Source organism: Eublepharis macularius, chromosome 14 (assembly GCF_028583425.1).
Source record: "Eublepharis macularius isolate TG4126 chromosome 14, MPM_Emac_v1.0, whole genome shotgun sequence".
Lineage (NCBI taxonomy): Eukaryota > Metazoa > Chordata > Lepidosauria > Squamata > Eublepharidae > Eublepharis > Eublepharis macularius.
Window position 1 is genome coordinate 15021982 of NC_072803.1, and position 27808 is coordinate 15049789.

The following is a 27808-nucleotide window of genomic DNA, read 5'->3' on the forward strand; positions in this document are numbered from 1 at the left end:
GCCCCTTTTAGACTTCAGGACATTTATTGGGAAGAAGCATGTAGGAACTTCTGTCTTGGTTAAATAGTTCAGTTTCAGTATTTGTGGCTTCGTTTTTTCTTTTCTTGTTAAAATAGCTGGAGAAAAGAAACATGTTTCTTAAGCTTATACATGTATATTAAGTTATGCTGGATCCCACCAAAGTGCATAAATTCTAGACTGCTGGCAGTAAACCACCTGCTTCCAGGAAACCCACAAGCAGGCAGGAAAGCAATGATGTCCTATCACTGTATGCAACCCTAACGTCTGCTATTTTGGTGCTGTCTCTGCGCTTAACTATCATGGACAGGAACTGCTTGTAAAAGCCCCCACCCCACCCCGCCATCACTTGAGCTTGTAGCAGTCTTCACATTTTTTTGGAATCCTTCACATTTAATTCCATAAATGCATTATGTGAAGAACTTCCCCGTTTTCTGTTCTGAATTCACTGCTAATCAATTTTATTGTGTGGCCATGCTCTGTCCTAGTTTTATGTAAGAGAAGTAAGAAAAATTTCCTATCTGCTTTCTCCATGCAATGTACAGTTATGAAATGTTACCTTGTCTCTTCTTAGGACACCCTTTTCTTAACTAAAAGGTCCTATATGTAGCTGTAGGAAAGATGCTGCAGTCCCTTGATCATTTTGTTTGTCCTTTGCTACACCTTTTCTAGCTTTGTTATTCTTCCTGATCAGAACTATATGTACCAGTTGCTCCTCTGGCATGACAGAGAGGAGGGGCAATCTAACTCAGAAATGGAGAATTGGAATCCCTAGTGCAGCATGGAGCAGCCCCAGGAGGGAGAATATTCCATAGTAAGTATTTCTGTGCTATCAAGTTGCAACTGACTTATGGTGACCCCAGCAAGGGGCTTCAAGGCAGGTGAGAAGCAGAGGTGGTTTGCCTTCCTCTACAGAGTCTTCTGAAATACGGTTTCACAATAAACCCTCTCTGAACGCTAAGTAAGAGAAAAAGAAAAATCACTTTTTAGTCATACTGCCTTGTGCAGCGCTGATGTGAGATGACTTATCACATGTAAACATTTTTAGATAAAACTGTTTCACTGTTTCCTTGTGGAGGGGCTGTATAGGATGAAATGAGTGAACAATGGGATTATTCATAGAATGGGAGCAATCCATTTTCTGAGGATTACAGAGCGGTCTCTGGTGGTGTCCTTTTAAATCTTGATTTTGTATGTATTTTATATCCTGCTTCTCAGTCCAGCACTTGTCAGCTTGCACTTCTCTTTTTTTTTTTTTTTTTTGAAAATTTTTTATTGGGTTAGAATCCATTATTTCCACATTTACATTCAATTTTCCCCAATTTTTTCATCTCTAACCCCCTCCCTTTCCCCCCCCCCTTTTTGTTGACTTCCAACAGCTTTCCAACCCTTTGTCCCCTTTCCCTTACTTTTATTAGCTTCCTCTATCTAAAACAAATATATATTCTCCATTATTCTAAGCAGTACATCCTTAACTATTTTTAACATTATATGCCCAAACTGTAAGCCTTTGTTTCTATCTTAGATAAACAATTTATCCCAATTTTTCAATTTCAAGTATTTCTATATATCATAAACCATATAGATCATACATTCGTTTATATCAAACAATTTGACTTATTCTCTATATATATTACTCATTCTATCTTTTTATAATAGTTCTATATATCTCTCCTCACGTAGTCAATCAATTTGACCCATCTATATCTTCAGACATTCAGTTTGGTACAAAACTTGTCAGAAAAAAAAGAAAATATTGTTAGTTAATCGCTCCTTATATTTAGTCCTTATAATTAATTATTTTCTCTATGTTCTGTTTGTTAACCTATATATATCTATATATATGTCAATCTATTAATCTGACTGCTTATTAATTCACATTTATCTCTTCTCCCCCCGGTAAAGTCTCCCCCCTCTACTTCAATACTTCAGTAGTTCTCAAACTGCCACAGTTTTCCTCCCACCTCCCATTTCTTCTCCAGGTATTGTTTCAGCTTCTCCCAGTCTGTGTTGAACTGCCCTGAGTCCAGATCTCTCAATTTTCTTGTCATCTTGTCCATTTCAGCCATATACAGCAATTTGTAAGTCCAATCTTCAATAGTTGGCACTTCTTGTACTTTCCATTTTTGCGCATACAAAAGTCTAGCTGCTGCTGTCATATAAAATATCAACGTCCTGTGTTGGGCTGGAATTCCCTCCATTCCCAAGTTCAGTAGCAGGAGTTCTGGGTTCTTATTAATTTGAAATTGTAAAATTTCACTCATTTCTCTTATTATTTCCCCCCAGTACTGCCTGGCTACCTCACACGACCACCACATATGATAGAGGGAGCCCTCATGCTTCTTACATTTCCAGCATTTATTAGAAATATTCAAATTCCCTAGCGCAATCTTCTTTGGTGTCATGTACCAACGATAGATCATTTTATGAATGTTCTCTTTGATATTAATACATGTCGTTGTCTTCATTGTAGTTTTCCACAAGTATTCCCATGCCTCCATTGTTATTTCTTTATTAAAGTTTATAGCCCATTTCACCATTTGTGTTTTAACTATCTCATCCTCGGTATACCACTTCAACAGTACTTGGTATACCTTGGATATTCTTTTCTTATCTTCTTTAAGAAGGGTCTGCTCTAGTTCCGAATTCTCTATTCGTATACCTCCCTTTACAGAGTCCGAATTATATAAGTCTCTGATCTGTCTATACTGGAACCAATCGTAGTTAGGTGATAGTTCCTCTTGTGTCTTTATTCTAAGTTTGGATGCTTCAGTTTTAGTTATTTCTTTATACGTTAAACATTGTTGTTCATTATCAACAGCTCTCGGGTCTATCACCTCATATGGAACCACCCACAAAGGGGTTCCTTCTTGTAGATAAATTCTGTACTTCTTCCAGATTATGTATAGACTTCTCCGAACAAAGTGATGCAGGAACATCGAGTTGACCTTTACTTTGTCATGCCATAAATATGCGTGCCATCCAAATATTTTTTTATATCCCTCTAGGGCTAATAGTTTCTTGTTCTTTAATGTCATCCATTCTTTCAACCAAACTAGGCAGATTGCATCATGATAAAGTCTCAGATTGGGCAGTTGCATTCCGCCTCTTTCCTTTGCATCTTGTAAAACTTTCACTTTCACTCGAGGCTTCTTGCCTGCCCAAACAAAATCTGATATTTTCCTCTGCCATTTTTCAAATTGTTTGGAGTCTCTGATGATTGGTATTGTCTGTAGCAAAAACATTACTCTTGGTAACACATTCATCTTAACTGCTGCAATCCTACCCAACCATGACAAATTCAATCTATTCCATTTAATCAAGTCTCTCTCTATCTGAGTCCATAGTTTTTCATAATTGTTTTTGAATAGATCTATGTTCTTTGCAGTTAATTCGACTCCCAAATATTTCACTTTACTTGTTACTTCACAATCCGTTGTTTCCATTAACAATTGTTGTTTCTGCTTAGTCATATTTTTGCATAATATCTTTGACTTCTTTTTGTTAATGAAGAAACCTGCCAAGTCTCCAAACTCCTTGATCTTATCTATCACTCTTGGCATGTTCTCCAATGGGTCCTCTACAATTAACATTATGTCATCCGCAAATGCTCTGACCTTGTATGAATAGTCCTTTATTTTTATTCCACGAATTTCATCATCTTGACGTATTTGTATCATCAGAATCTCCAATACTAAAATGAACAACAATGGAGATAACGGGCAACCTTGTCTTGTTCCTTTACTTATCGTCAATTTCTTGGTCAATTCATCATTCACCACAATTGCTGCACTCTGGTCTCTATAAATTTCCTTAATTGCTCTGATGAATCTTTCTCCCAATTGTAGCTTTTCCATAGTGGCAAACATAAAGTCCCAGTTTAAATTGTCAAACGCTTTTTCAGCGTCAACAAAGAAGAAACCAACCTCTTTGTCACAACGCTTGTCATAATATTCAATAGCATTGATCACTGTCCTTAAGTTGTCTCTTATTTGTCTGTCTGGCAAAAAGCCTGCTTGTTCCTCCTCTATGACTTCCGAGAGCCACCCCTTCAATCTCTCCGCCAATATCTTCGCAAAAATTTTGTAGTCATTGTTGAGTAGCGATATAGGTCTATAATTTTTCACATTAGTCAGGTCTTGGCCCTCTTTTGGGATCAATGATATATTCGCTTCACTCCAAGTTTCTGGAATCCTTTGATCCCTTAAAACCCCATTCATCACCTCTTTTAGGAATGGTGCCAGTTCATTAGCCATTGTCTTATAGAATTTAGCCGTAAGTCCATCTGGCCCTGGCGCCTTTCCTAGATTTGCAGATTGTATTGCCTTACTTATTTCCTCGTCAGTTACTTCACTATTCAACTTATTTCTCCAAGCTTCCGAGATTTCTGGAAGTTTGGTTTTCTCCAAATATGACGCTATTGATTCTTTGTTTACTTCTTTTTTATTATACAGCTTAGCGTAAAATTTATAAAAGGCTCTACTAATGGTAGCCTGCTCCAAATACGTTTTGTTATCTTCGCAAATTTTATTTATTATCTTCTTTTCCCTTTTCTTCTTCAATTGCCATGCCAGGTACTTCCCAGGTTTATTAGCACCCTCAAACGCTTTTTGATTCAGTCTTTTGAGATTCCACTCCAATTCTTTATTGCTCATTGCTGTTAGCTGTTCTTGAAGTATTTTAATTTCCTGGTATACCTTCTTTTTCCCTGGTCTCTTTTTTAGCTGTGTTTCTTTGGCTTTTATTTTCTCCTCAATCTCTTGTCTTTTCTCCTCTTTCTTCTTTCTTGCTCTACCATTTAAGTCCATTAGTATGCCCCTTACAACCGCCTTGTAAGCATCCCAAACTTTATTGGTTGGTACTTCTTTATTCACGTTGTATTGTATAAAAAACTTTGTCTCTCTTCTCAGTATTTCCATATTCTCTCTTTCCTGTAACAAGTCCTCATTTATTCTCCATGCTTTCCTTTTTCTCTTTTTTCCAAATTTCCACATAATTGGGTTGTGATCTGAGCCTACCATAGGCATTATTTCTACCTCCTTAGTCCATAATGCTAAGTCTTTTGAGGCCCAGATCATATCAATTCTTGATAATGTAGAATGCCTTGCAGAATAAAAAGTAAACTGTCTGCTTTTAGGATATTCTCTCCTCCATACATCTTCAAGAGTCTCTTGTTGAATCAACTCAAAAAAAAGCTTTGGTAATAGTCCTCTTTTCTTTTGTGCCGTTGTAGTCTTTTTGTCTAGTTCCAAGTCTGTCACTCCATTGAAGTCTCCAGCAAGAATTATCTGGTCGTATGCAAGATCGTCTAAATGCTTCCTTAAATCCTCAAAGAAGCTTTCTTTTGCACCGTTAGGTGCATAAAGTCCGACTACCAACACTCTCTTTAAATTCCAAATGCATTCCACTGCTACAAATCTAGCTTCCACATCTCTCATAACAAATTTTGGCTGTAGCTCCTCTTTTATGTACAACACCACTCCTCTTTTTTTCTTGTTGGAGGCCGCTACATATTCTTTGCCCAATTTTCCAGATTTTAAATATTTTACATCCTGCTTTCTGATATGGGTCTCTTGCAAACAAACAATGTCACATTTTTGTTTTAGTAGCCAGTGAAAAGTATTTTTCCTCTTATTCGGTGAGTTTAGTCCATTTACATTCCAAGATAATACTTTACACTCCATACTCATGATCTTGTTGGTAAGTCTTTTTCATTGTCCTTAATAAATCGCTCCATCTCTCGCTCAGATCTGATGCGTTTTTTGGCCCCTCCAAACTCAAAGGACACTCCTTCCGGTAACTCCCATCTGTACCTGATTTTCATGTCCTTCAAAATCTGAATTAGCACTTTATATTTTTTCCGGTCCAGTAACACTGATCTGGGCAGTTCCTTCATTATAATAATCGTCTTGCCATCAATCTCCAATGGATCTTGAAACTGTTTTGTCACAATCCTCTCTTTCATATTTCGTGTTGTAAACTGCACAATCACATCTCTTGGTAGTTTCCTCTGGGTTGCTATTCTCGAATTCACACGGTATGCCACATCTAGGATAGCCACAACTTCCTCCTCCTCCTTCCCCAGGTACTCAGCCAACACCTCAGTCATCTGTTCTTGCGCTGACTTTCCTTCCACTTCTGGCAAGCCACGAAAACGTAGCTGCTTCTCCATATGTTTAGTTTCTGCAACTGACATTCTCCCCTTCACCAATCTCATCTCTATTTGTTGCGTGTCTGCTAAATTCTCCATCGCGTCTTCTACTGTTTTAACTCTCTGCTGCGTTCCTTGTAATTCACTTCGTATTGTTTCCATACCTTTTTTCACTTCTGACAGCTCCGATTTTACTGTCTGTGTAACCTCTTTAACCTCTTTTATCAGCTCCAATTTCGTGTCCTTAAGTTCTTTAATCATATCTAAAAGTTTTTTGTCCAGGTTTTTATCCAGGTTTTCTATTGCCGATTGCCACTCTTTTTTTGACATCGTGGGGCTTGCTTTAGCTCGCTCCCACGAATCCGCTCTGTCAGCTTGCACTTCTCAAAGCAATTCTGTTAAACGTTCTGGGAGGGACGGGAATTTATCAACATCGTGAACAAGCAAGTGACTTTGGGATACAGCTGGGTTAACTAATCACAAAAGCCAATAGATGAGACTATATCCAAATTATGATGAATTTTTTTGTTTCAGAAATGGATAAATATTTTCCAGTCATGTGTACCAAAGATTATTGATTGCATGCTGTGATCTAAATCTTAGGCTTCAACAGCCAATAGGATATTTTGCTATCACTCATTCTTCAGTAGATAGAATTTCAATTTTTTTCAGATGCTGTCTCAATTCTAGCTTTTTATCAGTATATTAGTTACAATTTGTCTCCTAAACCAATAAACACAAAAACTTTCAGTGTGAACTCTTATCTAATTTCTATTCTCGCTGTTGCCACTCTCCAAGAAACTGTCTTCAGAGCACGCCTGTTAGATATAATAGGCTGACTGAGCCCACATCTTTTTATCAATTACCATTCTGTATTATGCATGTTCACTTTTTGGGGTCTTTATTTTAGTTTATTCCACATTTCTGTTGAGTGTTTTGACTTTTGTGCCCTACAATGAGGCAAGAGGAGGCAGTGGCCACAGACGTGTGAATCCTATCCTATGATTCATTCAAGCTATCTCACATAGTTATTTATACACTCCAAGCAGCAGGAACTTATTGTCTAAATGGATAAAAGCTTAATGTTTACATACCAGCAAACAATGCCATAGATGATGAAGAGGAGGAAAATGATAGCCAGGTAGTGCCAGGAGAAGCATATGGTAATAAACATGATTGCTTCAGGGTCCTTTTGGTCCCAAAGGGGTGCTCCCCGTGGTGGAAACAATACGAATGCAATCTGGAGTGATAAAACGTCAGATGAGGGAGAGAGCTATCCTTTTCGTACAGCACTTTAGCAAATGTTTAGTTCAGAGCAAGGCTGTGGCTGATTGGTAGAGCACCAGCCAAGCATCCAGAAGGTCTCAGTTTCAATCCCCACGTCTCCAGTTAAAAATAATTAGGTAGTAGGTGATGTGAATGACCCTGGAGATCCTCTGCCAGTCTGGGTAGATAATGCTGCCCTTCATGGTCTGATGCAATATGAGGCAGTGTTGTGTGTGTACTTGTGAGCAGCCGTAGAGCGCATGCTTTGCATGCCAAAATGCCAGGCTCGATTGTGGAACCCCCAGTTAAGAGGATTTCAGGTAGCAGGTGCTAGGAAAGACTTTTCTTGGCCTGAGATCCCAGATGGCTACTGCTGCTGGTCAGTACTGAGCTAGATAGACCAAAGGTCTCACTTGGTATAAGGCAGTTTCATATGCTAAACTGTGACTCTAGAGATACAATGGGGCTACATCCACCCCTTTGTTACAGGGGTCCCCTTGGATTGCTGTAGAGAACACTTTAGTGTACAGTTAGACTCCATAAGCAATCCCATAATTCAAAGGATTTAATTTTTTGCCATTTATAGTCTGCCTTTCTCACAGAGACTCAAGGTGGATTACATAGCATGAGATTAGTACAGTCAATATCAAGGACATTTCGATAAGCAATGCCACAGGGTAAGTAAATGCAAGTTTACAAAGACATAGCATTAGCAAAAATCTGATACGGAGTTGAAGAAATGCTGAAATGGAGCATAAGAAATTCTAGGACTGACATTAGACAACACAGAACTACCCAGTAGGGTCATACTTAAAGTAACGGGTAGTACATAGGAGCAAATACTTGAAGCAACAGATAGTACATGTGGCAACATAGTGGTGAAGTCTATGGTACCTAAGTCGTAAGTGAAGCGTCTCTTTGAGACCAGCTCCCTACAATACAGCCCTCCTATCTGAGTAAAAAGCCCTTTTGAATAATTCAGTTTTGCATCATTTGCAGAAAGCCAGGAGAGGGGCGGGGGCTGTCCTGACCTCCTCAGGCAGGCCGTTCCACAGGTTAGGGCCCACCACAGAGAATTCACACGTACAGGCAGCTGTTCATTTCACCCATATGCAGGGTGACACCTGCAAGAGACTCTGTTTAGATGAGCAAAGCTGCTGTGGAGGAACATAGGGAGGGAGGCGGTCCTGTAGGTATGCCGGACCGAGGCCGTGAAGAGCCTTGTATGTGATAGCCATTATCTTGAACTGGCAGCAAAAATGACAAGCCGTGAAATCTTACAAAGTGTTACTTTTAACATCAACAATAGATACAAGTTGTATTATCTTGAACTGAGTGTGGCAACTGATGGGTAGCCAATGGAGTGACTGCAGGAGTGATATCCATGCTCCTGCTTGCTCCTGAGAACAGCCAAGCCACAGCATTTTGCACCAACTGGATAACTGCCCCACCCTTCCAAACATGAACAGAACAAACCTGCCAAAACCATGTTCCCTGAATAAGGAACATGGAGATCCGGAACAACACCAGGATGGGGTGATCTCTAAAATGCACTTCGAGCAGAAGGCAGAAGGCAGCGCTGAAGATGGGGATGAGCAGCATAGCATGAATATGCTTGTCCAGAGGAGTCGTCGTCATCAGGTGGTGAGAAATGAAGATCATCCCTGTTAAATTCAAACCAGGTTTAGTAGAACAATGGCAAAATTATTTTATTTTATTTTACTTCATTTATATCGTATCTTTCTCCCCAGTGGGGACCCAAAGCATCTCACATTGTTCACCTCTTCTCCATTTTCCCCTCACAACAACCCTGTAAGGTAGGTTAGGTGGAGAGTATAACTCCACCAAGGTCACCCAGCAAGCTTCCATGGCAAAGCAGGGAATCGAACCTGGCTCTCCCAGATCACTAGCCACACGCACAGAGTCTCTACACAAGACATCTTACATGGGGATGCTCAAGTGTGGGAAGACACAATGTTAGCTGAGAAGTGTAGTTTAAAAAGACAGAGCCAGCGAAGATCCTTCCTCAGAGGTGAAATTGATAGAACCTTTGGGCAGGCGAAGATGAAATTAACAAACCCTCTGAGCAGTGATCTCCACTGTCTGTGTTTTTAAACTACACTTCCTGGCTAACATTGCATGTCTCTACACTTGAGCATCCCTGTGTAAGATGTCTTGTGTAGAGAGAGACTGACATGCCAAGACTGTAAAATATTCAGGATTTCACTGTGCAGTTTGTGATTAAGCTTATGCATGTCATATGTTCTGACCTTCATCCAAAACTGCCTCTAACTCATTGGGGAGAAAAAAATCTGACCATGTAGGGGCATTTTTGCAACAATGGAGTAGTGAATAAAGTCAGTGTTATTGTCCCCACCGTACAGCTGGGGAACTCGGGCCGAGAGGAGTAGCTTATCCAAGGCAACCTGCTGAGCTCAGGGAAGTAACAGGAGTCAAACCAGCAGAGTGCTGATTCATAACCCAAGCACTTAACCTTATGCTACAGCAAGAAAGCCTGTGTAGCCCCTCTCCTGTTCCCTGTTCTGTTGGACTGCTACTCTCGCCTCTAGACACTCCTTCACAGGTGAGGCGTACTGTATTAAGGTGTTTGCCGGAAGGTTGGGGTAAAGAAGAGTCCTATTCCACTAGGCTTTTTTGCCGCTACAGTTACATGTGCCCCTACTTTTCTACACTAACTCACAAGGATTTTGCTCTTTGTGAGCTCCAAGTTCTCACGGGCAAAGTTGCTTCTGTGGGCTGTTAGAACTAACCCCCCCCCCCGCCTTCCTCCAGTGGCTTTGGATTCCTCTAGAGTCTTGAGCTTTGTAGTCTTCTACCTTGAGGCTTCAGCAGATGGCAACATTACTTTGATCTCTCATTGGGGTGGAACATGAAGGCTACACCCAAATAGTGTAAAAAGAAAAGAGCTACAGGTACAAGCCAAAATATGTTTAGAAAAATCTGGCATGCTCATATTTCCTTGGCAGAAATATTTAAAGTCTAGGGACAATGAACATTGAAATATGTGTTGCGGACTGGACAAATCATGAGAGTGAAGAAGGAATTTTGAAGGCAAACCTGAAACACTCCACACCCGACAATAGCCCTGCAGAGAAGATTAGCACATCAAGCACCAATCCATATGCAAAAGAACCTCCTCAGGATACAGTGAAGCCTCCTGCCATTAGCATTCCACACCCTGGGAAACTCTTACAGAATGACTCAGCTCAACCCCACCCCTCCTGAGTAGATACAAATGACCTACATCTTTTCCACACTGTGACACTGAGAGATCTCTGTCTTTTGGTGCTACACCTCTGAAGATGCCAGCCACAGCTGCTGGCGAAACGTCAGGAACTACAATGCCAAGACAACGGCAATACAGCCCGGAAAACCCCCAACAACCAAACCTGAAAATGTTAACAGATTTTGAATTTCTGTAAATCTTCCTGCTCTAATCTCCATTGTTCCTCTTTAAAAAAAATAATAATTCCTGATCGGCTTTCTTCTCCCTACAGTCACCAGTTCACTTGGTGATTGCTTCATGCCATGATAAGCATTGTATCATGAACTTTTTAGATCTGTCTGTGAGAGGCCAAACAAATTTGCTCACACTCCTTTCCCTTTGGGTTGCACTAGTCCCTTCTCCTCTCTTCTTATTTCCACCTCTTCCAGCTATTCTCTGTTTATTAACACTTACTTAGATTCACACGCTCTCCTTTCTTCCTGTCTCTGATTTCAGGATATTTCTTCCACCTTAAAGCCAGCCGAGTATATATCCTAAATAAGCTAAAGCCCCCTTCACTATTCTAAGATCTTCCTTCATTTCAGCAGAATTCTCAATAGAATAAAATAAAAACTCTACATAGATCAGAGCTATACAGAAGTCCTGTCTCAGAGAGGATACTGTGTGGGAGAGGCACATGGACATTTCAACCCCATTTGTGTGTGTGTGTATGTGTATATATATGTGTATATATATATATATATATATATATATATATAATCACATGTGCCCTTAGAATCTCTATATGAGTCTCGATGTGTGTTCATCAAGTGTAGAGAGATGCAATGTTAGCTGGGAAGCATAGTTTTAAAAGGCAGAGCCAGCAGAGATTGCTCCTCAGAGGGTTTGTTAAATTCATCTTTGCCTCCCTGAAGGCTCTGTCAGTCTCACATCTCCAGTCCAAAACTGTGTGGGATCACAACCAGGGGGCAGCCAGGAATGGAAATGGGCCAGAGCTGCCTTCCAGAGCTGGGCTTGGACCTGGAGAGGTTAGAATGGGCCGAAGTTTCCCTTCTGGCATTTCATAGCCCCTTTGCACATCTCCAGCGTATTGCAAAGCCTTTTCCCTGCCGCCGGCGCGGTTTTTTTTTAACTACCTTTTCCAGCTAACATTGTATCTCCTGACACGTGTTCTTCATGTGTCAGATGTAGCGTGACTTTTAGACAGACTGTTTAAAGTGACTCTAAGACATTTAAAAAAACATCCTATTGGATGGTTTGCTTTAAAAAAAAAATCCTGCTTACCTTCATTGAACAGTGCCAGGGAAAGAAGGAGCCGATCCAGCCCCAAGGGGAATCTGAATGAACATTGTGCAAGGATACCGCCTAGACTGCTGATCAGGAAGAACAGGTACATTGTTGAATGGTGCCACCTCTTAAGATCCACCCACCGATGATCTTGTTCATTGTAGAGATGCAGGCCAGGACCATGAAGGGCAAATTGCTGAACTAGCAATCCTAAAGTTCAACAATGAATCAGTGATAATAGACTTTTGAGGAGGTGTATTGGAAAGAAGAATGTGTTCAGCCCCATCATCCTTTGAAGGCTTACAAATCTGCATGGAAAACGACATGGCCGTGCTTTATTCAAACCCGTTGGTGTTCTCAGCATCTAGGCAACCTGTCTTCTGTGGCAGCAGCAGGCCACGTTTCCAGCCTGTGTATCACACCCCCATCTCCTCCATTAGCTACCTGTAAAGATGTTGAAGTGCTGGAAAATAGTTTGGGGAGTAGATGCAGATTCCCAAACAGGTCAAAGAAAGGAGATAGATCTTCTAAGGAGAGGAGATTTTCCTTACACAGGCAAACCAGGAGGTTACTCTGGACAGTGGAGAGATCCGTGGTCTGGAGTGGTCAGGTGTTGGGAACTGCCTGCGGAGACCTTCAGATTCAGTTAACGACTGAAGGAAAGCACTGGTGCTTGGAGAGAAGAGGATTGGGGTACTAGAAAGTGGGCATCAGCCTTCCTAACCCCAGAAGAGAAAGATAATATTGAAAGAAAGTATACTAGAGTGCTTGGGGGAAAACAAGAAGAACGAAAGCCTCAAAAAGCAAGCTTTAAGTAACATTGAAGAGCATAAGAATTGAAGTCTGTGCATGTTCTGAATTTTACCTCATAAATTTTCAACCTTTGACTTCACCTGACCTTTCCCCTCTATTGTAAAGGAAATCATCTATACCAATAAAAGGGAAACCATGTTTCTGACGACTCACCTCTATCCCAGAGTGCAGACATGCTCTTGTGCCCCTAGCAGAGATAGGATGCGAGTCCTCAGCATCAGGGCTTGCTGAGGAGGCCAGTGCAGGAGCATGCCAGGCTGCTTGCCTCCCCCACAGCAGTGCTCCCTGCTGCTCTAGTCACCTGATTTGGCCCCAATGGGGCTGAATCAGGCGGCTGCCAGCTGCAGGAGTGCACCAGGCCCCATTCCCTCCCCCCAGCAGTGCTTCCCACTACTTCAGCTGCCTGATTTGGCCTCAATTGGGGCTGAATCGGGCATCTGCAGGAATCAAGAGCATGCCAGGGGCTTGCCGCCCTCAGCAGCTCTCCCAGCATCCAGTGCTGCCTGATGCAGGCCATGGAGGTGGCAGAGAGGCCTGGCACGGCAGTGCCACCCTCCCAAGACCCTTCAGCCGGTCCCTGCTAAATCAGTTTTCCAGAGCCCATTGTATTTTTTTCCCATGACAGGCTTTGTTGCTAGTTATTTCATTGTAATTTTGGAATTTTAAAAACGCCCTGGTGCCATTTTTGTGGTTTAAGAACTAGGGAACATCATAGCTCCAAATCTCTGGATTAAAGTATTCACAGATTAGATGAGGCCATGTTAAGAATCACTCCCTGCTACCTGAAGTGATTCAGCACAGCCCAGATGCAGGATTACCACTTCTGTGAGAACAAATGCTAAAGTGTGGAAAAGAAGCATTCCTGGATGGTTTCCCCTCAGGTCCTTTGACATCCCATATCACAAGGACCTCAATAAGAACTAGAACCAAGTGTTCTTTTCCCTATTCCCTACGTGGCACATTCCCATGCAATGGGCCTCTGGGTCCCATTAGCTTCCATGCTAGGAGCCCTGAGTCACATTTGCAACCACTAATGGTACAAACCATTCCCTTTATTGCATCATATTTATTCATTTTTACTTCATCTGTATCATGCCTTTCTGCCTTTAAGAGGACCCAGTGCAGCTTACATCATTCTTCTCGCCTTCATTCCCCCTTCACAACAATCCTGTGAGGTAGACTAAGCTGAAAGCATGTGATTGGCCCAAGGTCACCCAGCAAACTTCCATGGCATAGTGGGGAATCAAACTTGGGTGGTGTGTCATGAAGTCAGAAGAGCCCCCACTCTCCTGGCTTTCCGTAAATGATGCAAAACCAAACTATTCAAAAAGGCTTTTTACCCAAATGGGAGGGCTGCATTGTAGGGATGGGGTCTCAGTTGCTTCACTAACAAGTTGGGGATCATAGACTTCATCACCATTTTTGCCTCATATATTATCTGCTGCTTTAAATATGTACTCCTACGTACAACCATCGCTCCGTGCTGTCTAATGTTAGTCCTAGAATTGATTATGTTTTGCTTCAGTATCTCTACTATGTTTTGGATCCTTGCTAATGCTATGTCTTTAAACGTGTATATGTTTACCTTATGGCATTGTACTGAAATGTACTTATTTGATACTGATTGTATTAACCTCATACTGTGTAATCCGCCTTGAGTCTCAGTGAAATGATGTAAATAAATAAATAAATCATACCGGCCCTTTTGTAGAAGTGGCAGTGATGTTGCCTTTTCTCCCTTTCAGGGAGGGGAAAGGACGCCAGCATTTTCCACGTTGTGAAGGTAATGTCTGAAGGGCCTCAGCCTGGCTTGACAGCCATGAAGAATCCTAGAGTTGCTTGCTGAGCTGCTGTGTGGGTCTGTTGACAGCACATGCTCTAAACACGAGTTTGATTGGGGAAAAACCGCAATTCAACTTGCTTTTAATGTGTGACCTGGACCTTACCTTTAAAATGGGGGAGTGGGTGGGGGAGTGGGTGGGAGTGGCTTCTGCAGACATGCAGAGACAGTAGGAAGCGTCTTCCTTCCCTCCTTCCTATCCCACACATGGAGGCCGATTTGTGGGGTCCCCCCAGTATTAAAGGTAAACTTCAGTTCACATGTTAAAAGTGAGTTGAGTTGGAGTTTCTCCCAATCAAACTCATGTTTAGCATGTATGTAAAGAGACCCCACGACTCCTCTACCAATCCCCAGTAAACTTCCTTGAATAAGTATACGGGCTCTGAGGGATGAAACATGGGCATGACAGAGACATATGGACTAAAGGGCACACTACATCAAAAGTAAACCTGATGAAGTTTTTTTCAACCTCAACACGAGCTGCACTCTACCCACAAGGAACCACAGAGGAAGGAAAGTTCCTAGTTTGTGCCAGTTACATTCTGAAGTGCCTTTCCTCATCTAAAATGGCCAGTGGATACTTATGACTAGCAAAGAACTTTGCCAGACCATGACCATTAGCCAGATTTGTGGGTGGTGGAAATATCAATTACTTTTAGAGTTTCTCTACATGTTACTAAAGACCTAGGGATGCTGGACTTCCGGTTTCGACTGATGGCAACCTGACGTTGCCTGGGGAGCTGGGCAAGCAAAATCATCTGTTTTAGGCAGGCCAGGTGCATAAATCGCCTGCTGCCACCCCTCTCCAGGTAGGAGAGGGTCCAAAACGCTACGGGACCCTGAGAGTGTGTGATCTCAGCGACAGGGGGGAGGTTCTGAATAAAGGATTTCCCCCACCACCTTGATGTCCCCTCTGGGAAGGGCGAGCTGAGATCTCTCCAGAGCTCTTTGGAGTCGAATTACAGCATAAGATTGCGAGAAACCAAGCTTCTGTTTCGAATTTGACCATCTCTAAATGGAAGAAACAGCACAAACAACCCAAGTGTAACAAGGAAATGTAAAGATTACTATTGCATTTTCCGGACTTAATAGTGGAAGAAAGAGGCAAAACGAGTGAAATAAAAAGACAGGGCTCCTAGTTGAGCAAAGGAGCAAGACAACCTTGGGAAAATTGTCGAAATTGGATGGAACTATATAGCGCTAAAGGAGAAAAATAAGTTTTGTTTACACATACCCGCGGTTTTGCAAAAGATAACAGCAGTGAGAAAGGGGAGGGAGCACGAGAGGAATCAGACTGAGCATCGCAAGATTGCAAAGGATATTGAGAACAGCAAACTTCTTTACCTAGAGAGGGGCCAACTCAAGAAGGAAGTGGGAAGAACGGAGAAGACCACGGAAGCAAAACAAAGAAAACCGCAAGAAGGTGAAATTGAAAGGTCAGCAGGAAGCGGAGGTTAGCCATTCTGAGAAGGGAAAGAGGAGCAAATAGGATACCACACCATAGAGAAATTGCTCCCGACATTTTGGTAAGGTCAAAAAGACGAATTGAAACAAGACTTTAAAATTTTAAAATAAGACTTTAAAATAAGGGAAATAGAAGTGGATATTAAAAATGGGGCTAAGAAAGAGAGCTGTTACTTGGGGTGGGGCAAAAGCTAGCCCAGGCACAATGAAGAAAGGTGAAAAAGAATGGCAAGCTGCTATAGAAGCGTTAGAAAGCTTGTTAAAAAATATAAAAGATCTACTAAAAGCAGAGGTGACAGAGTTGGCTAAGAGTATAGATGATATAAAAATGGATCTTCAGACAACAAACCCAACAGTGCAGGAGGTGGAAGCAGAAGGCCTCTAGCTTAAAATTGGAAAATCAAGCATTACAGGAACGTGTGGCGGTGATGGAATGTAAAATTACATTCAGCAAAATCAGCTAAGATTTAGAGGAGTGCTGGAGTCTATGACGCAAAATACACAAGATCAAATGGTTGCAATATTGGCAGAATTTTTAGAAAAGCAGCCAGAGGAAATTGAAGCTAATTTGGATTTCGTTTATAGAGTAAACTCCAGCTATGCACAGCAGAAGAACTTTCCTAGAGATATAATTGCACAACTGACAACTAAAAGAATGAAAGAGGAAATTTTAAGAAGGCATTTTCAAAACCCACTGGAAATGGAGGGAGGCAGAGTCAGAACGATGAAAGAGCTTCCAAGGAAAATTTTGCAAGAGTGAAAAAAATACTGAGAGTTAACTGGAAAATTGAGAGAGAAGGGTATCGGGTATAGGTGGGAAATATCTGAAGGTTTGAGCTTTAATTTCCAATCTGCAAGAGTGATCATCAAGTCAAAACAGGATATGACGGGGTTTTTGCTTGATAATGAAAGAGACTTTCCAGGAATTGTTAAAAAGTAGTAACATGGAGTACAAATTAATATCTTGGAATGTTAACGGACTGAACTCACCTCAAAAACGTAAAACAATTTTTCATTGGGTAAAGAAGCAAAATTGTAATATAATATGTTTATAAGAAACTCATATTAAAGAACAAGATTGCACATTTTTTAAAAATAGGCAATTAGGGCAAGAATTTTGGGCATCTGCCAAGCAAAAGAAAAGAGGGTTTGTGATATATGTAAAGGAAGAATTGGAACCTAAATTAATTTTTAAAGACAAAGATGGAAGATATTTGGCAGTAGAGATTACTTTGAATTTTAAGAAGACCCTGGTTTTAGGAATTTATGCGCCAAATGGAGCTAAAGATGACTTTTACAAGGAAATAATTCAAAAATTGGATCAATATTCATATGAGCAAATCATAATGGCTGGGGATTTTAATGGTGTTGTTAACTTGCAGTTAGATAAGAAATCAAAACTACCGTATAAAAAGGCAGGGAAGCTACCAAGATCATTTTTTGAATTGGTTGGACAAGAAAATTTGGAAGATATTTGGAGAAATTAAAACCCTAAAATAAAAGACTTTACATTTTATTCTGTAAGACACCAGTCTTTTTCAAGAATTGATATGATTTGGGTGACAAAGGAGTTAAGTCTGCTCGCAAAGGAAATAGAGATGATGCCGAGGGTGAGCTCGGATTACAATCCAATGATGTGGAAAGCTTCGACAGGATTCAGGAAATTTAGATGGAGATTAAACGAGGATCTCTTACATAGTCAAGAGAATATTGAAGTCATCCAAAGAGAGACAAAATACCTTTTTCAACAGAACAGTGGTCAGGAAATGCCAACACATACGGTATGGGATGCTTATAAAGCTGTGATGAGAGGGCTCTTGATTACATTGAACAGTGGGGGTGGGGGGAAGCAAAGCAAATTTCAAGAGATACAGGAAAAAAATTCCAAGAAAGAGAAAGACCTACAGAAAAGACCGGGGAAGAAAACAATAATTCAAGAAATAAAGATATTACAAGAGCAGCTGAGGGCTTTTGCAAATAAAGAGTTAGTATGGCATTTTAAGTCTTTACAGCAAAAATCTTTTGAAGGGGCCAACAAACCAGGGAAATATTTAGCCTGGCAACTGAAAAAGAAAAGGGAGAAAAAAGCTATTGGGAAGATAATTGAAGAAGGAAAAGAGATAATGGAACATCAAGGGATAAAAAGGACATTTTACAAATATTATGCTAAACTATTCCAAAAAAAGATGATAGACCTAGAGAAAATAGAAGCATATTTAGAAAAAGTAAAATTACCAAAGATTTCAAATACGATGAGAGAGACATTAAATGTTCCAATCACAGAGGGAGAAATCCTAGAAGCTGTAGAGTCAACTAAGATAGGGAAAGCACCGGGCCCAGATGGAATCTCAGCAAAATTTTATAAAGTAATGAAAAAAGACCTGGTACAGCCCCTACAAAAGTTTATGAATGAGATTATGAAGAAAAAAGATCTCCCAAAGACTTGGAACGAAGCAAATACCTCGTTGATTCCAAAGGAGTCACAAGATTTAACAAATGTTAAGAGTTATAGGCCTATATCTCTACTGAATAATGACTATAAAATTTTTGCAAGAATTATAGTGGAAAGGCTTAAGAGATTTTTAATGGAATTTGTAGGAGAAGAGCAGGCCGGATTTTTACCAAATAGACAAATTAGGGACAACTTGAGAGTTGTGTTGGACGCCATTGAATATTATGACAAGCATCCTGAAAAAGAGGTAGGCCTGTTCTTCGCAGATGCAGAGAAAGCCTTTGACAATTTAAATTGGGATTTTATGTTTTTGACTATGGAAAAGATTGATTTGGGGCAAGAATTTATAAAGGCAGTGAAAGCTATATACTCTGAGCAAAATGCGTCATTAGTGATTAACAGTGATTTGACAGAAAAATTCGAGGTAAGAAAAGGTACAAGACAAGGATGTCCACTTTCACCTTTATTGTTTGGTGCTGGAAATACTTTTAAGGCAAATAAGAGAGGATGACAGCATCAAAGGTATAAAACTTAAAGGGTTTTCTTACAAGTTCAGAGCATTTGCGGACGATGTGATGTTTATAATGGAAGAACCAATCCAGACATTACCAGCATTATTAGATAAAATTAAAGAATTTGGAGATCTGGCAGGGTTTAGTATTAACAAAACAAAGTCGAAACTGCTCTGTAAAAACATGACAAAAAAGAAACACGAGGAGCTAACGAACGTTACAAAGTGTGAAGTGGTTCAGAAAACAAAATACCTGGGAATAGAATTAACAGCTAAGAATATAGATTTATTTAAAAACAATTATGAAAAACTGTGGTCACAGAGAGGGATTTGTTGAAATGGAATAAAATGAATTTGTCACTGTTGGGACGCATTTCAGTTGTAAAAATGAATGTACTACCCAGAATGATGTTTTTGTTACAAAGGATTCCAATTGTTAAAGATAAGAAGCATTTTGACAAATGGCAAAGGATTTTGTCTGGGCAGGGAAAAAACCAAGAATTAAGATGAAAGTGTTGTGTGACACAAAAGAAAGGGGAGGTCGGCAATTACCAAATTTGAGATTGTACCATGAAGCGATTTGTTTAATCTGGTTGAGGGAATGGGTAAAATTATCTAATCTTAAATTGTTAGCTTTGGAAGGGCATAACAATTTGTTTGGTTGGCATGCGTATCTATGGTATGAGAAACATAAAATGGACAGTATGTTTCAGCATCAGTTTGTGAGAAGGAATGTCTTCATGATTTGGCAAAAATATAAGAAGTTTATTGGGCGGGGGGGGGGGGAAGGCCCATGTGGATTGTACCAGCAGAAGTGGTGAACCCAAATATGTATTATAAGGGAGAAGATTGGTTAACCTACAAAGAATTATTATGGGCTGACAGAGATATCTTTAAAATAAAAAGTAAAGAGGAGTTACCATTTGAGTATGGTTGGTTGCAATATAGACAAATTGTTTGGAGAAGGAGAAAAAATGATTTCTAAAATGTATAAAATTTTATTGAAATGGTACACACAAGATGAGGTCGTTAAAACACAAATGGTGAATTGGGCAATAAACTTTAACAAAGAAGTCACAATGGAGAATTGGGCATTTTTATGGAGGAACACACTGAAGACATCTACATGTAACAATTTGAAAGAGAATGGATATAAGATGATCTATAGATGGTATTTAATGCCGAAAAAATTAGCAAATGTAAACAGTGATATGTCAAATAAATGCTGGAAATGTAAAAAACACGAGGGCTCTTTTTACCACATGTGGTGGACTTGTGATAAGGCCAAAAATTTTTGGTCTAAGATTTATGTGGAAATGCTGTCAATTATGAAATGTAATTTGTTGAAGAGCCCGGACATGTTGTTACTAGGACTAAATATGCAAAAAGTAATTATGGGAGACAGAACACTATTTTATATGACTGTAGCAGCAAGAATATTGTATGCACAATACTGGAAACAAGAAGACATACCAGAAGTGGAAGAATGGATTCAAAAACTGTTGTACATGGCAGAGATGGACAAAATGACAAGAAAGTTGAGGGAGCAAAATCCAAATGAATTTCTAACTGACTGGAGGAAATTTAAGGACTATCTGGAGAATAAATGGGATGTGAGAGGACAATTGTGGACTTTAGAGAACTACTAAGAGGTGTGGAGAATGTATATGAACTTTACCTTTGTTAATAGGGATTATAGTGTGAATAGAGGTAATGATAAGAAATAAAGGGGTTCTAGTGCTGTTGGAAGTCAAAAGGGGAAAAGGGGGAGGGGGAAGGGACGGGGGGGCATATATATCAACTTGAAGGGTAAATGACATTGTATATTTTAAAGAAATGTATGTTAACCCATTCAATAAAAATGATTTTTTTTTAAAAAAGACCTAGGGATGCTCAAGTGCAGGATTGTACATGTAGTCCTCAATTCACGTGCAGGCTGTTCTTGCTCAGCGCACATGACTGCCACTTTCCCAGGAGCTCTCCTTGTGTGACTACATCTGCATGTGAGTTTGGAAGGTAAAGCACCAATTCAGCTCTGTTTTCACTGTGAGAACAAGTACTGTAGGATCTTTTGACTTGCCAATTTGCATTTCTTTAAGTTACATATAACTTACCTGCAAGTAACTTCTTTGGAACATAATGAGAAAACATGCCTAGGATTTCATTGCAAATCCTTCTTACTATACTCTGGCTACAAAGATGTTTGAACATTCCAGAATCTATGCCCCTTCCCGCATTCAAAGTACTGTTCTAAATGCAAAATTGTGGGTCACTGAAATCAATTGGACTATTAGGAGAGAAAGAACTTAAATACCAATGTGCAGGGCTTTTTTTTTGGGAAAAGAGGTGGTGGAACTCAGTGGGTTGCCCTTGGAGAAAATGGTCACAACAGCTTTAGGTAACACAGCAGGGGGGCACACCAAAGGGCATGGCAGCATTCCACCTCACAAAAATAACACAACTCACTTAACATCAGAGAATCACAAAAGCACAATTCCTGTCAAAAACACTTTATTTCTTGAACTGCTTTAGGTTACACAGTAGGAGGGCACAACAGGGCATGATAGTGTGTACTACACAATAATTTTGGGTCTGTGTGTGGCAGCTGGGGGGGAATTGGGTTTGAGTGGGGCTGTAAGGGGTGGACTTTAGGGGCTGAGAGGACCTACTTGGGGAGGCCATGAAATGGCCCCCCCAAGTGGGAGCAGTCTGAGCCTTGGTGGGGGGTAAGAGGAAGGGTGGGAGAAGGGCCCCAGAGGGCTGGGGGCATTTTGCATGCAAAATGCCACCCCTGGCAAGACAAGCCTCCCCCAGCTGTCAGTGGTAGAGATTAGAGCACCTACTTGGGGAGGCCATGAAATGGCCCCCCCCCCAAGTGGGAGCAGGCTGAGCCTTGGTGGGGGGTGGGAGGAGGGGTGGGAGAAGGGCCCCTGAGGGTAAGGGGGCATTTTGCATGCAAAATGCCACCCCTGGCAAAGGAAGCCTGCCTCTTCATTTTTTCCCCATAGGAAATAATGAAGAAAGATGAGCAGCAGCATGCTAACAATATGCTGCTCCTTCGCTTTCTTATGGGAGGATGGGGGGACCTGCTTTGGGGGGCCATAACATGGCCCCCCAAAGTTCAATCTGTCCGAAACTTGGGTGGTAGTTAGAGAAGGGTTAGAGGAAGGTCCCCACCAATTTTGGGCTTATTCGGTGGGAAAATGCCTCCTCCAGGCGTCCTGTAAGATGGAGGCATTTTCCCATAGAAAAAAGCCGAAAGAATGCCGAAATAATGCCGAAATAATGCCGAAAGAATCCCGAAAGCCGAAAGCTGAAAGAGATTCTTGTTTCGGCTTTCGGCTTTAACGATAGAGAATCTTCTTTCGGCTTTCTACTTTCGGCTATAGCCGAAAATTTTTGGCTTGCACACCCCTACCCAGAGATCGAATGTGTCCATTGGGGTGGCTCTTCCCTGGCATGGCTCTCTTCCCACCTCCTGCCCCTCACCCTCACCCTCCTCCTCCACCACCTGCCCCTTGCTGCTGCCTGGTTCCTTCTCTCCTGCCCTCTGTCTCTGGAAATGGAGTACCGCTCTGCGGAGCTCCTTTTTCCAGTGCTGCGTCTGACCCGCCTGCATGGTGATGCTGCCCTTGATGTGGGGGGTCACAGAGGGAGGCCAGTTGGTAGGGCGCCTCACAGCGGAGAGGATACGGGCATTAAGCAATGCAGGCCTGGATCCTCTGGACAAAGTCCCGGACCCTGGGGAGCAGCTCTTGCCCTTGCTGGAGCTCTTGGGCCAGAAACTGGTCAAGACCATGGATCAGAGGGAGGACCTGACCCAGGCTGGCCTGGTAGGAGCACAAGAGCTCAGTGGCATCCTTGAAGGGTTTCAGGATCTGGGACATCTGGGCAAGAACTCTCCAGTCCATGGAGCTGAGGCTCAACTCCTCTCCCCTCCTCAGCACATCCGAAGAGGACAGGATGTCTTGCACTGCGCCCTTCTGCTCCACCAGACGACGTATCATGTCGTAGGTGGAGTTCCAGCAGGTGCGCAGGTCCTAAAAGAGTTGGTGCTCAGGGTCCCCTCCCTCCCCCTGCCTCTGGAACAGCTCGCGGGAAGAGTTTATGCTGCGGGAGAAGTAGGAAGCGATGCAATGGCAGCAGTCCAGCAGATTGCACGTTCACAAGGTTCCCTCGTCCCAACTATCCCTCGGCTTGCTCCCCAGCCCAAGCACATCCCATATCATGAAGTGCAGCTTGTGCGCCATGCACACCAGGCCCGGGAGGGATGCTTCTTTCAGGGCTGCGAACATGTTGGCTCCCGCGTCCGTCACCATGAAGCCATGGACAAACCCTTCCACTCCGGACATCCACTCCCTCAGAGCCGCCTTGACGGTGGTGGCAATGTTCTTCCCTGTGTGGACCTCATTCATCCCCTGGGCCTGAAGAAGAACCTCCCTGTAGCCCAGGCTCAAGCTGGGCACCTTTTTACGGCTGCCAGATCTTGGCCTGGGGAGGCGGAGGTCCTCTGGTTGCCACCAGTGGGCGGTGATGGCAAGGTACACGTGATGGCAGCCGCTCCACAGGTCAGCCGTGAAGTGCACTGCTCTGCCTTGGGTGGCTGACAGGTCTCTGCACACCATGTCTCGCACTGCCTCGTACAGGGCGGGCATGACTCGCCGTCCAACGGTGCGCCGTGACGGCATGGAGAACCATGGGGCAAAGTGCTGGAGTAGCAGTTGGAAGCCCACGCCCTCCATGACCGATAGGGGGAAGCCTTGCAGGGCGATGGTCTGCGCCACCACATGAACGCCCGCCTCCTGAGCCCTTGACCTCACCCTTTTCAGCAGAGCCACCCCTGACCCCAATGGAACAACTTCCCCCAGGGAGGCCTGCCTGACCCTTCTGCTCCCACCAGCCGCACCCTCGAGGCAAGGCTTCTTGCTCAGGGTGCATTCCGGAGACCCTTCCACTGATCCCGGATCAGATGAGCTGGCGACCCTTCATCTCCCCCCGACGGATGTTTCGCTGGCCAAGGACGGAGAACACAGGCTCAGGTGGTGCCTCTTCAGGTGCCGAGTCAGGGCCATTGATGACAGGTGCTTCGGGTCATTGCCCCTGCACACCAAGCCCTCACACACACAGCACCGCACCACGCAGGGGTCAGTAGGAAGGGACCAAAAGTGACTCCAAACATTGAGGTTGAACCGTGGCCCACTAATAGTTCCAGGAGATGGAGGATGAAGGGTTGCTGCTGGATGTGCCACGGAGCTGGTAATGGAAGATGGCGTGATGGGTGGACTGCACACAGGGACAGCAGCACCAGTAGTTTGGGAGGGGGGTGGGCTGGATGTTTCCTCGAACCCAAACCATTCCTCCAAGGATCCCTCGGCCTTCTCCTCTCCCCAGATTGTTAGGGGTTCCTCTTCCACTGCCGGCAAGAGCTCTTCAGCCTCCTCCACAGCCTCAACTGGTGATTTTGGGGGAGCAGGAGTCTGCTGATCCAGAGCCCTACACAGCACTGCTTCCCATGCTGCAACCAGGACAAACTCTGCACTTCCCCCCACGACCACTTGTCCCCCACCCGGAGCCTCATAGTGCCAGCAAACAATTGAGGAGAAGGAGATGACACTGTGAGCACTCAGCCGAAGTGCCAACTGAGCTTGGCCCCAGGGCCTGGCAGCAGCCCTGGCACCAAAGGGAGGGAGGGACTAGAGCCCTAGCCTACCAATCCCACAGACCTGAACAGATCAGGCACTAATGTGAGCCCTTGGCCAAGGTGCTCACCAAACTTGGCCTCAGGGCCTGGCAGCAGCCCTGGCACCAAAGAGATGGAGGGACTAGAGCCCTAGCCCACCACTCCCACAGACCTGAACAGATCAGGCACTAATGTGAGCCCTCGGCTGAGGTGCCCACCAAGCTTGGCCCCAGGGCCTGGCAGCAGCCCTGGCACCAGAGAGATGGAGGGACTAGAACCCTATCCCTCCACTCCTACAGACCTGACCAGATCAGGCACTAATGTGAGCCCTCAGCCGAGGTACCCACTGAGCTTGGCCCCAGGGCCTGGCAGCAGCCCTAGCACCAGAGGGAGGGAGGGACTAGAGCCCTAGCCCACTGCTCAAACAGACCTGAACAGATCAGGCACTAATGTGAGCCCTCAGCCGAGGTACCCACTGAGCTTGGCCCCAGAGCCAGGCAGCAGCCATGGAACCAGAGGAGATAGATCCCTATCCCCCAAATCCAAGCTCTATTATACTCTCAGTCTCTCTCCTCAAAGGCTAGCAAGTGGCAAGCAAGAGCTCTGTCCCACTCCACTGCTCGCTGAAAGTGAAACTCAGGCTGGGAGCCCACGGCTATTTATAAGCACAGGTCCCATTGAGCAATGCAGGAGGTCTGTGCTTGGCCATCAGAGCTGCCTATCAGGGTTTGCAGGGATGAGATTGGAGTGCCCATGGCTACAGAACGCCCCCTTCCCCCCTTCCTCCCCTGGGTGGCTTCTCCCAACTTGTAACTGCTTTGCAGCTCCATGGTTGGAAGGAAGACCTACCGATCAAGGAAAGCTGGGCTTCCATTCGGGTTTCCAGGGCGAAAGAAGGAGCGCGGACAGAGCTCAGGCATTCCCCCAGCTCCGTTGCCAGGGGAATTTATTGCTGGCGCCTGAGTGTCTGGCTTCCCGAACCGTGGCCGAACGCAACTACCAGGCCTCTACCGAATGCTGGTTCGTTTGCCGTGGACAATCACGAACTGCCGGATCGCGATTGCGCAATCGTCAATTTCGTGGGTTTTTGAGGTTCGTAATGTGGTTTGTGCCCATCTCTAGTGTTGAGTTCTACCACTGAGTTCCACCACTTCTTTTCCCAGAAAAAAAAGCCCTGATAAGAACTGAAGTGGATTTTGAAGAGCTCTCAAAGGAAATCTCCAAACCAGACAATAGATTTCTGAATACCAATGCTGGAGGACTTTGGCCTCCATGACATGCTTCTAAGTCTTCTCTGGGCTCAAGTAGATGGACCATCAAACTAATCTAGCATGGCAGATGTTCTTAAGGATAAAATGATAACAGCAGGGATTTTTTTCTGGGAAAGGAGGTGGTGGAACTCAGTGGGTTGCCCTCAGAGAAAATGGTCACATGGCTGGTGCCCCCCCCCCGATCTCCAGATAGAGGGGAGTTTAGATTGCTCTCCACGCCGGAGGGCAATCTAAACTCCCCTCTGTCTGGAGATCAGGGGGCGGGGCCACCAGCCATATGACCATTTTCAAGAGGTTCCGGAACTCCGTTCCCCCACATTCCTGCTGAAAAAAAGCTCTGGATAACAGTATAACCCTCCTGAAGGGTGCTCCCATTACACAACTGTGAAAAATCTTCATGCATTGGGATACATGTTTGCTCTTCTGTAAAGCATGTTAAATCAACTCCTATAGGACCAGAAATATTTCAGAGAGCTGAAGGTCATATGAAAAATAGTTGCCTGAGACATGGCTGTTTGTCTCGTTGTGGATTCTAGAGCAACAGTTTTTGGGGATGCTTCAGCATCCTGATAAAAACAGTTTGACCAGAATCGACAATAAGAGAAGATAGACAAAGGTGTATGGCCTTGGTAATTATGCTGTTGCTCTCCTTAAGAATGTTTCCACATCTCCAACCTTAGCTTGACATGTGAACCTTCTGTTTTAAACAACTGAAAATTGATCTGATACTTGCCAATGAAAGCGATGATGGCGATGACCTTGTTTTCCATACGTAGGGAAAATAGCAGTTTTGGGGAATAAATTGTTGGTTTGTGGTTGAAGAGCTTCACGGCATTTATCACAGCCCACCACAATCCCCAAACCAGGAAAATGGCTCCCACCACGGCATGCCCTTCAAACGTTGTCATTGTAAATATACTCAGTAGATTATCTAGACACAGAAATTAAACAATGAGTTCTGTATAGAAAATTCCCTTTCTTCCTACACCCTCTCTATAATACTTTCAGCCTCTTAGTGATGTAGGTCTTAAGAGCCACCATGGGCCCCCAGACAAAGATTTCATCTCAGCCCCCACATTGCTTGCTGATTTTAGATATTTTCCAAGACCTGCTGATTTCAATGAGAGCAGGAAGAATATTCCTTGGAGATGTACTGCTGGATCTTAATTAGTCCAACCCCAGCTCCCATTCTTTAAATATAACTAACTGAAATCAACAAATCGATAAAACATGTGGACTGTGGCCGGTATTCTGGGACTTTGCTGTCTTGTTTAGAGTTCAAGAAAGACAGAGATACTGCTCAGCTCTTCTCAGCGCAGTTCTCTGCAGAAAATAAATAAGATACCAAATGTGTTTGCTCTTGCCAGACTCATGCAAATAATAATAATTTTTAAAAGAAATGGACCTAAGAAAATCTTTTCCCCTCATTCAGCAAGAATGCCAAGAATTTCTAGCAAATGAGTGCATGGCTGTTGTGAGCATTATATTGATGAGTGCCCATGACATTATTGAAGTCAACATGCCAACTACATCTTCGTAACTTTTCTTGAAAGAGACTTAATTTGTTTGATGCAGTAGATATTTTACAAGATTCAAGTGTGAGTTTAGCTTTTCCCACTGGTGAAATTTCATCTTCCTCTGGAACAAAATGATATTCCCTTCCTTACCTGTTCTTTGCAGTCTCTGTGTGATTGTCCCAACGTTTCTCAGATTCTTATTTTCTGGACCCTTAAGTAGGCAGCAGTGAACTTCCTTCAGTCTTTTCTATGTAAAAGTTGCTCCAGTGTCTTCAATTACACAAATGTAAG

The 27808-nt window shown here is 43.1% G+C and overlaps 1 protein-coding gene across 1 annotated transcript; it reads right to left on the reverse strand.

Moving 5' to 3' along the window:
• Positions 1–7: 7 nt before the first annotated feature.
• LOC129342318 (transmembrane protein 45B-like) lies at positions 8–27742 on the reverse strand. Its single transcript, XM_054998018.1, has 6 exons — positions 27668–27742; positions 26734–26931; positions 11967–12179; positions 8912–9099; positions 7264–7409; positions 8–116 (listed from the first exon to the last, which is right to left on the reverse strand). The coding sequence occupies exons 2-6, from the start codon at positions 26906–26908 to the stop codon at positions 8–10; spliced, it is 831 nt and encodes a 276-aa protein (XP_054853993.1). The 5' UTR covers positions 26909–26931; positions 27668–27742.
• Positions 27743–27808: the final 66 nt, after the last annotated feature.

Excerpts from the sequence above, each read along its gene's own strand:
- LOC129342318 (XM_054998018.1), bottom strand. The coding sequence starts at position 26,908 with ATGACAACGTTTGAAGGGCATGCCGTGGTGGGAGCCATTTTCCTGGTT. Across the intron at positions 7,410-8,911 it reads AGGGAACATGGTTTTGGCAG|ATTGCATTCGTATTGTTTCC; the intron begins GTTTGTTCTGTT and ends TTATCACTCCAG. Across the intron at positions 117-7,263 it reads ATCTATGGCATTGTTTGCTG|CTATTTTAACAAGAAAAGAA; the intron begins GTATGTAAACAT and ends TCTTTTCTCCAG.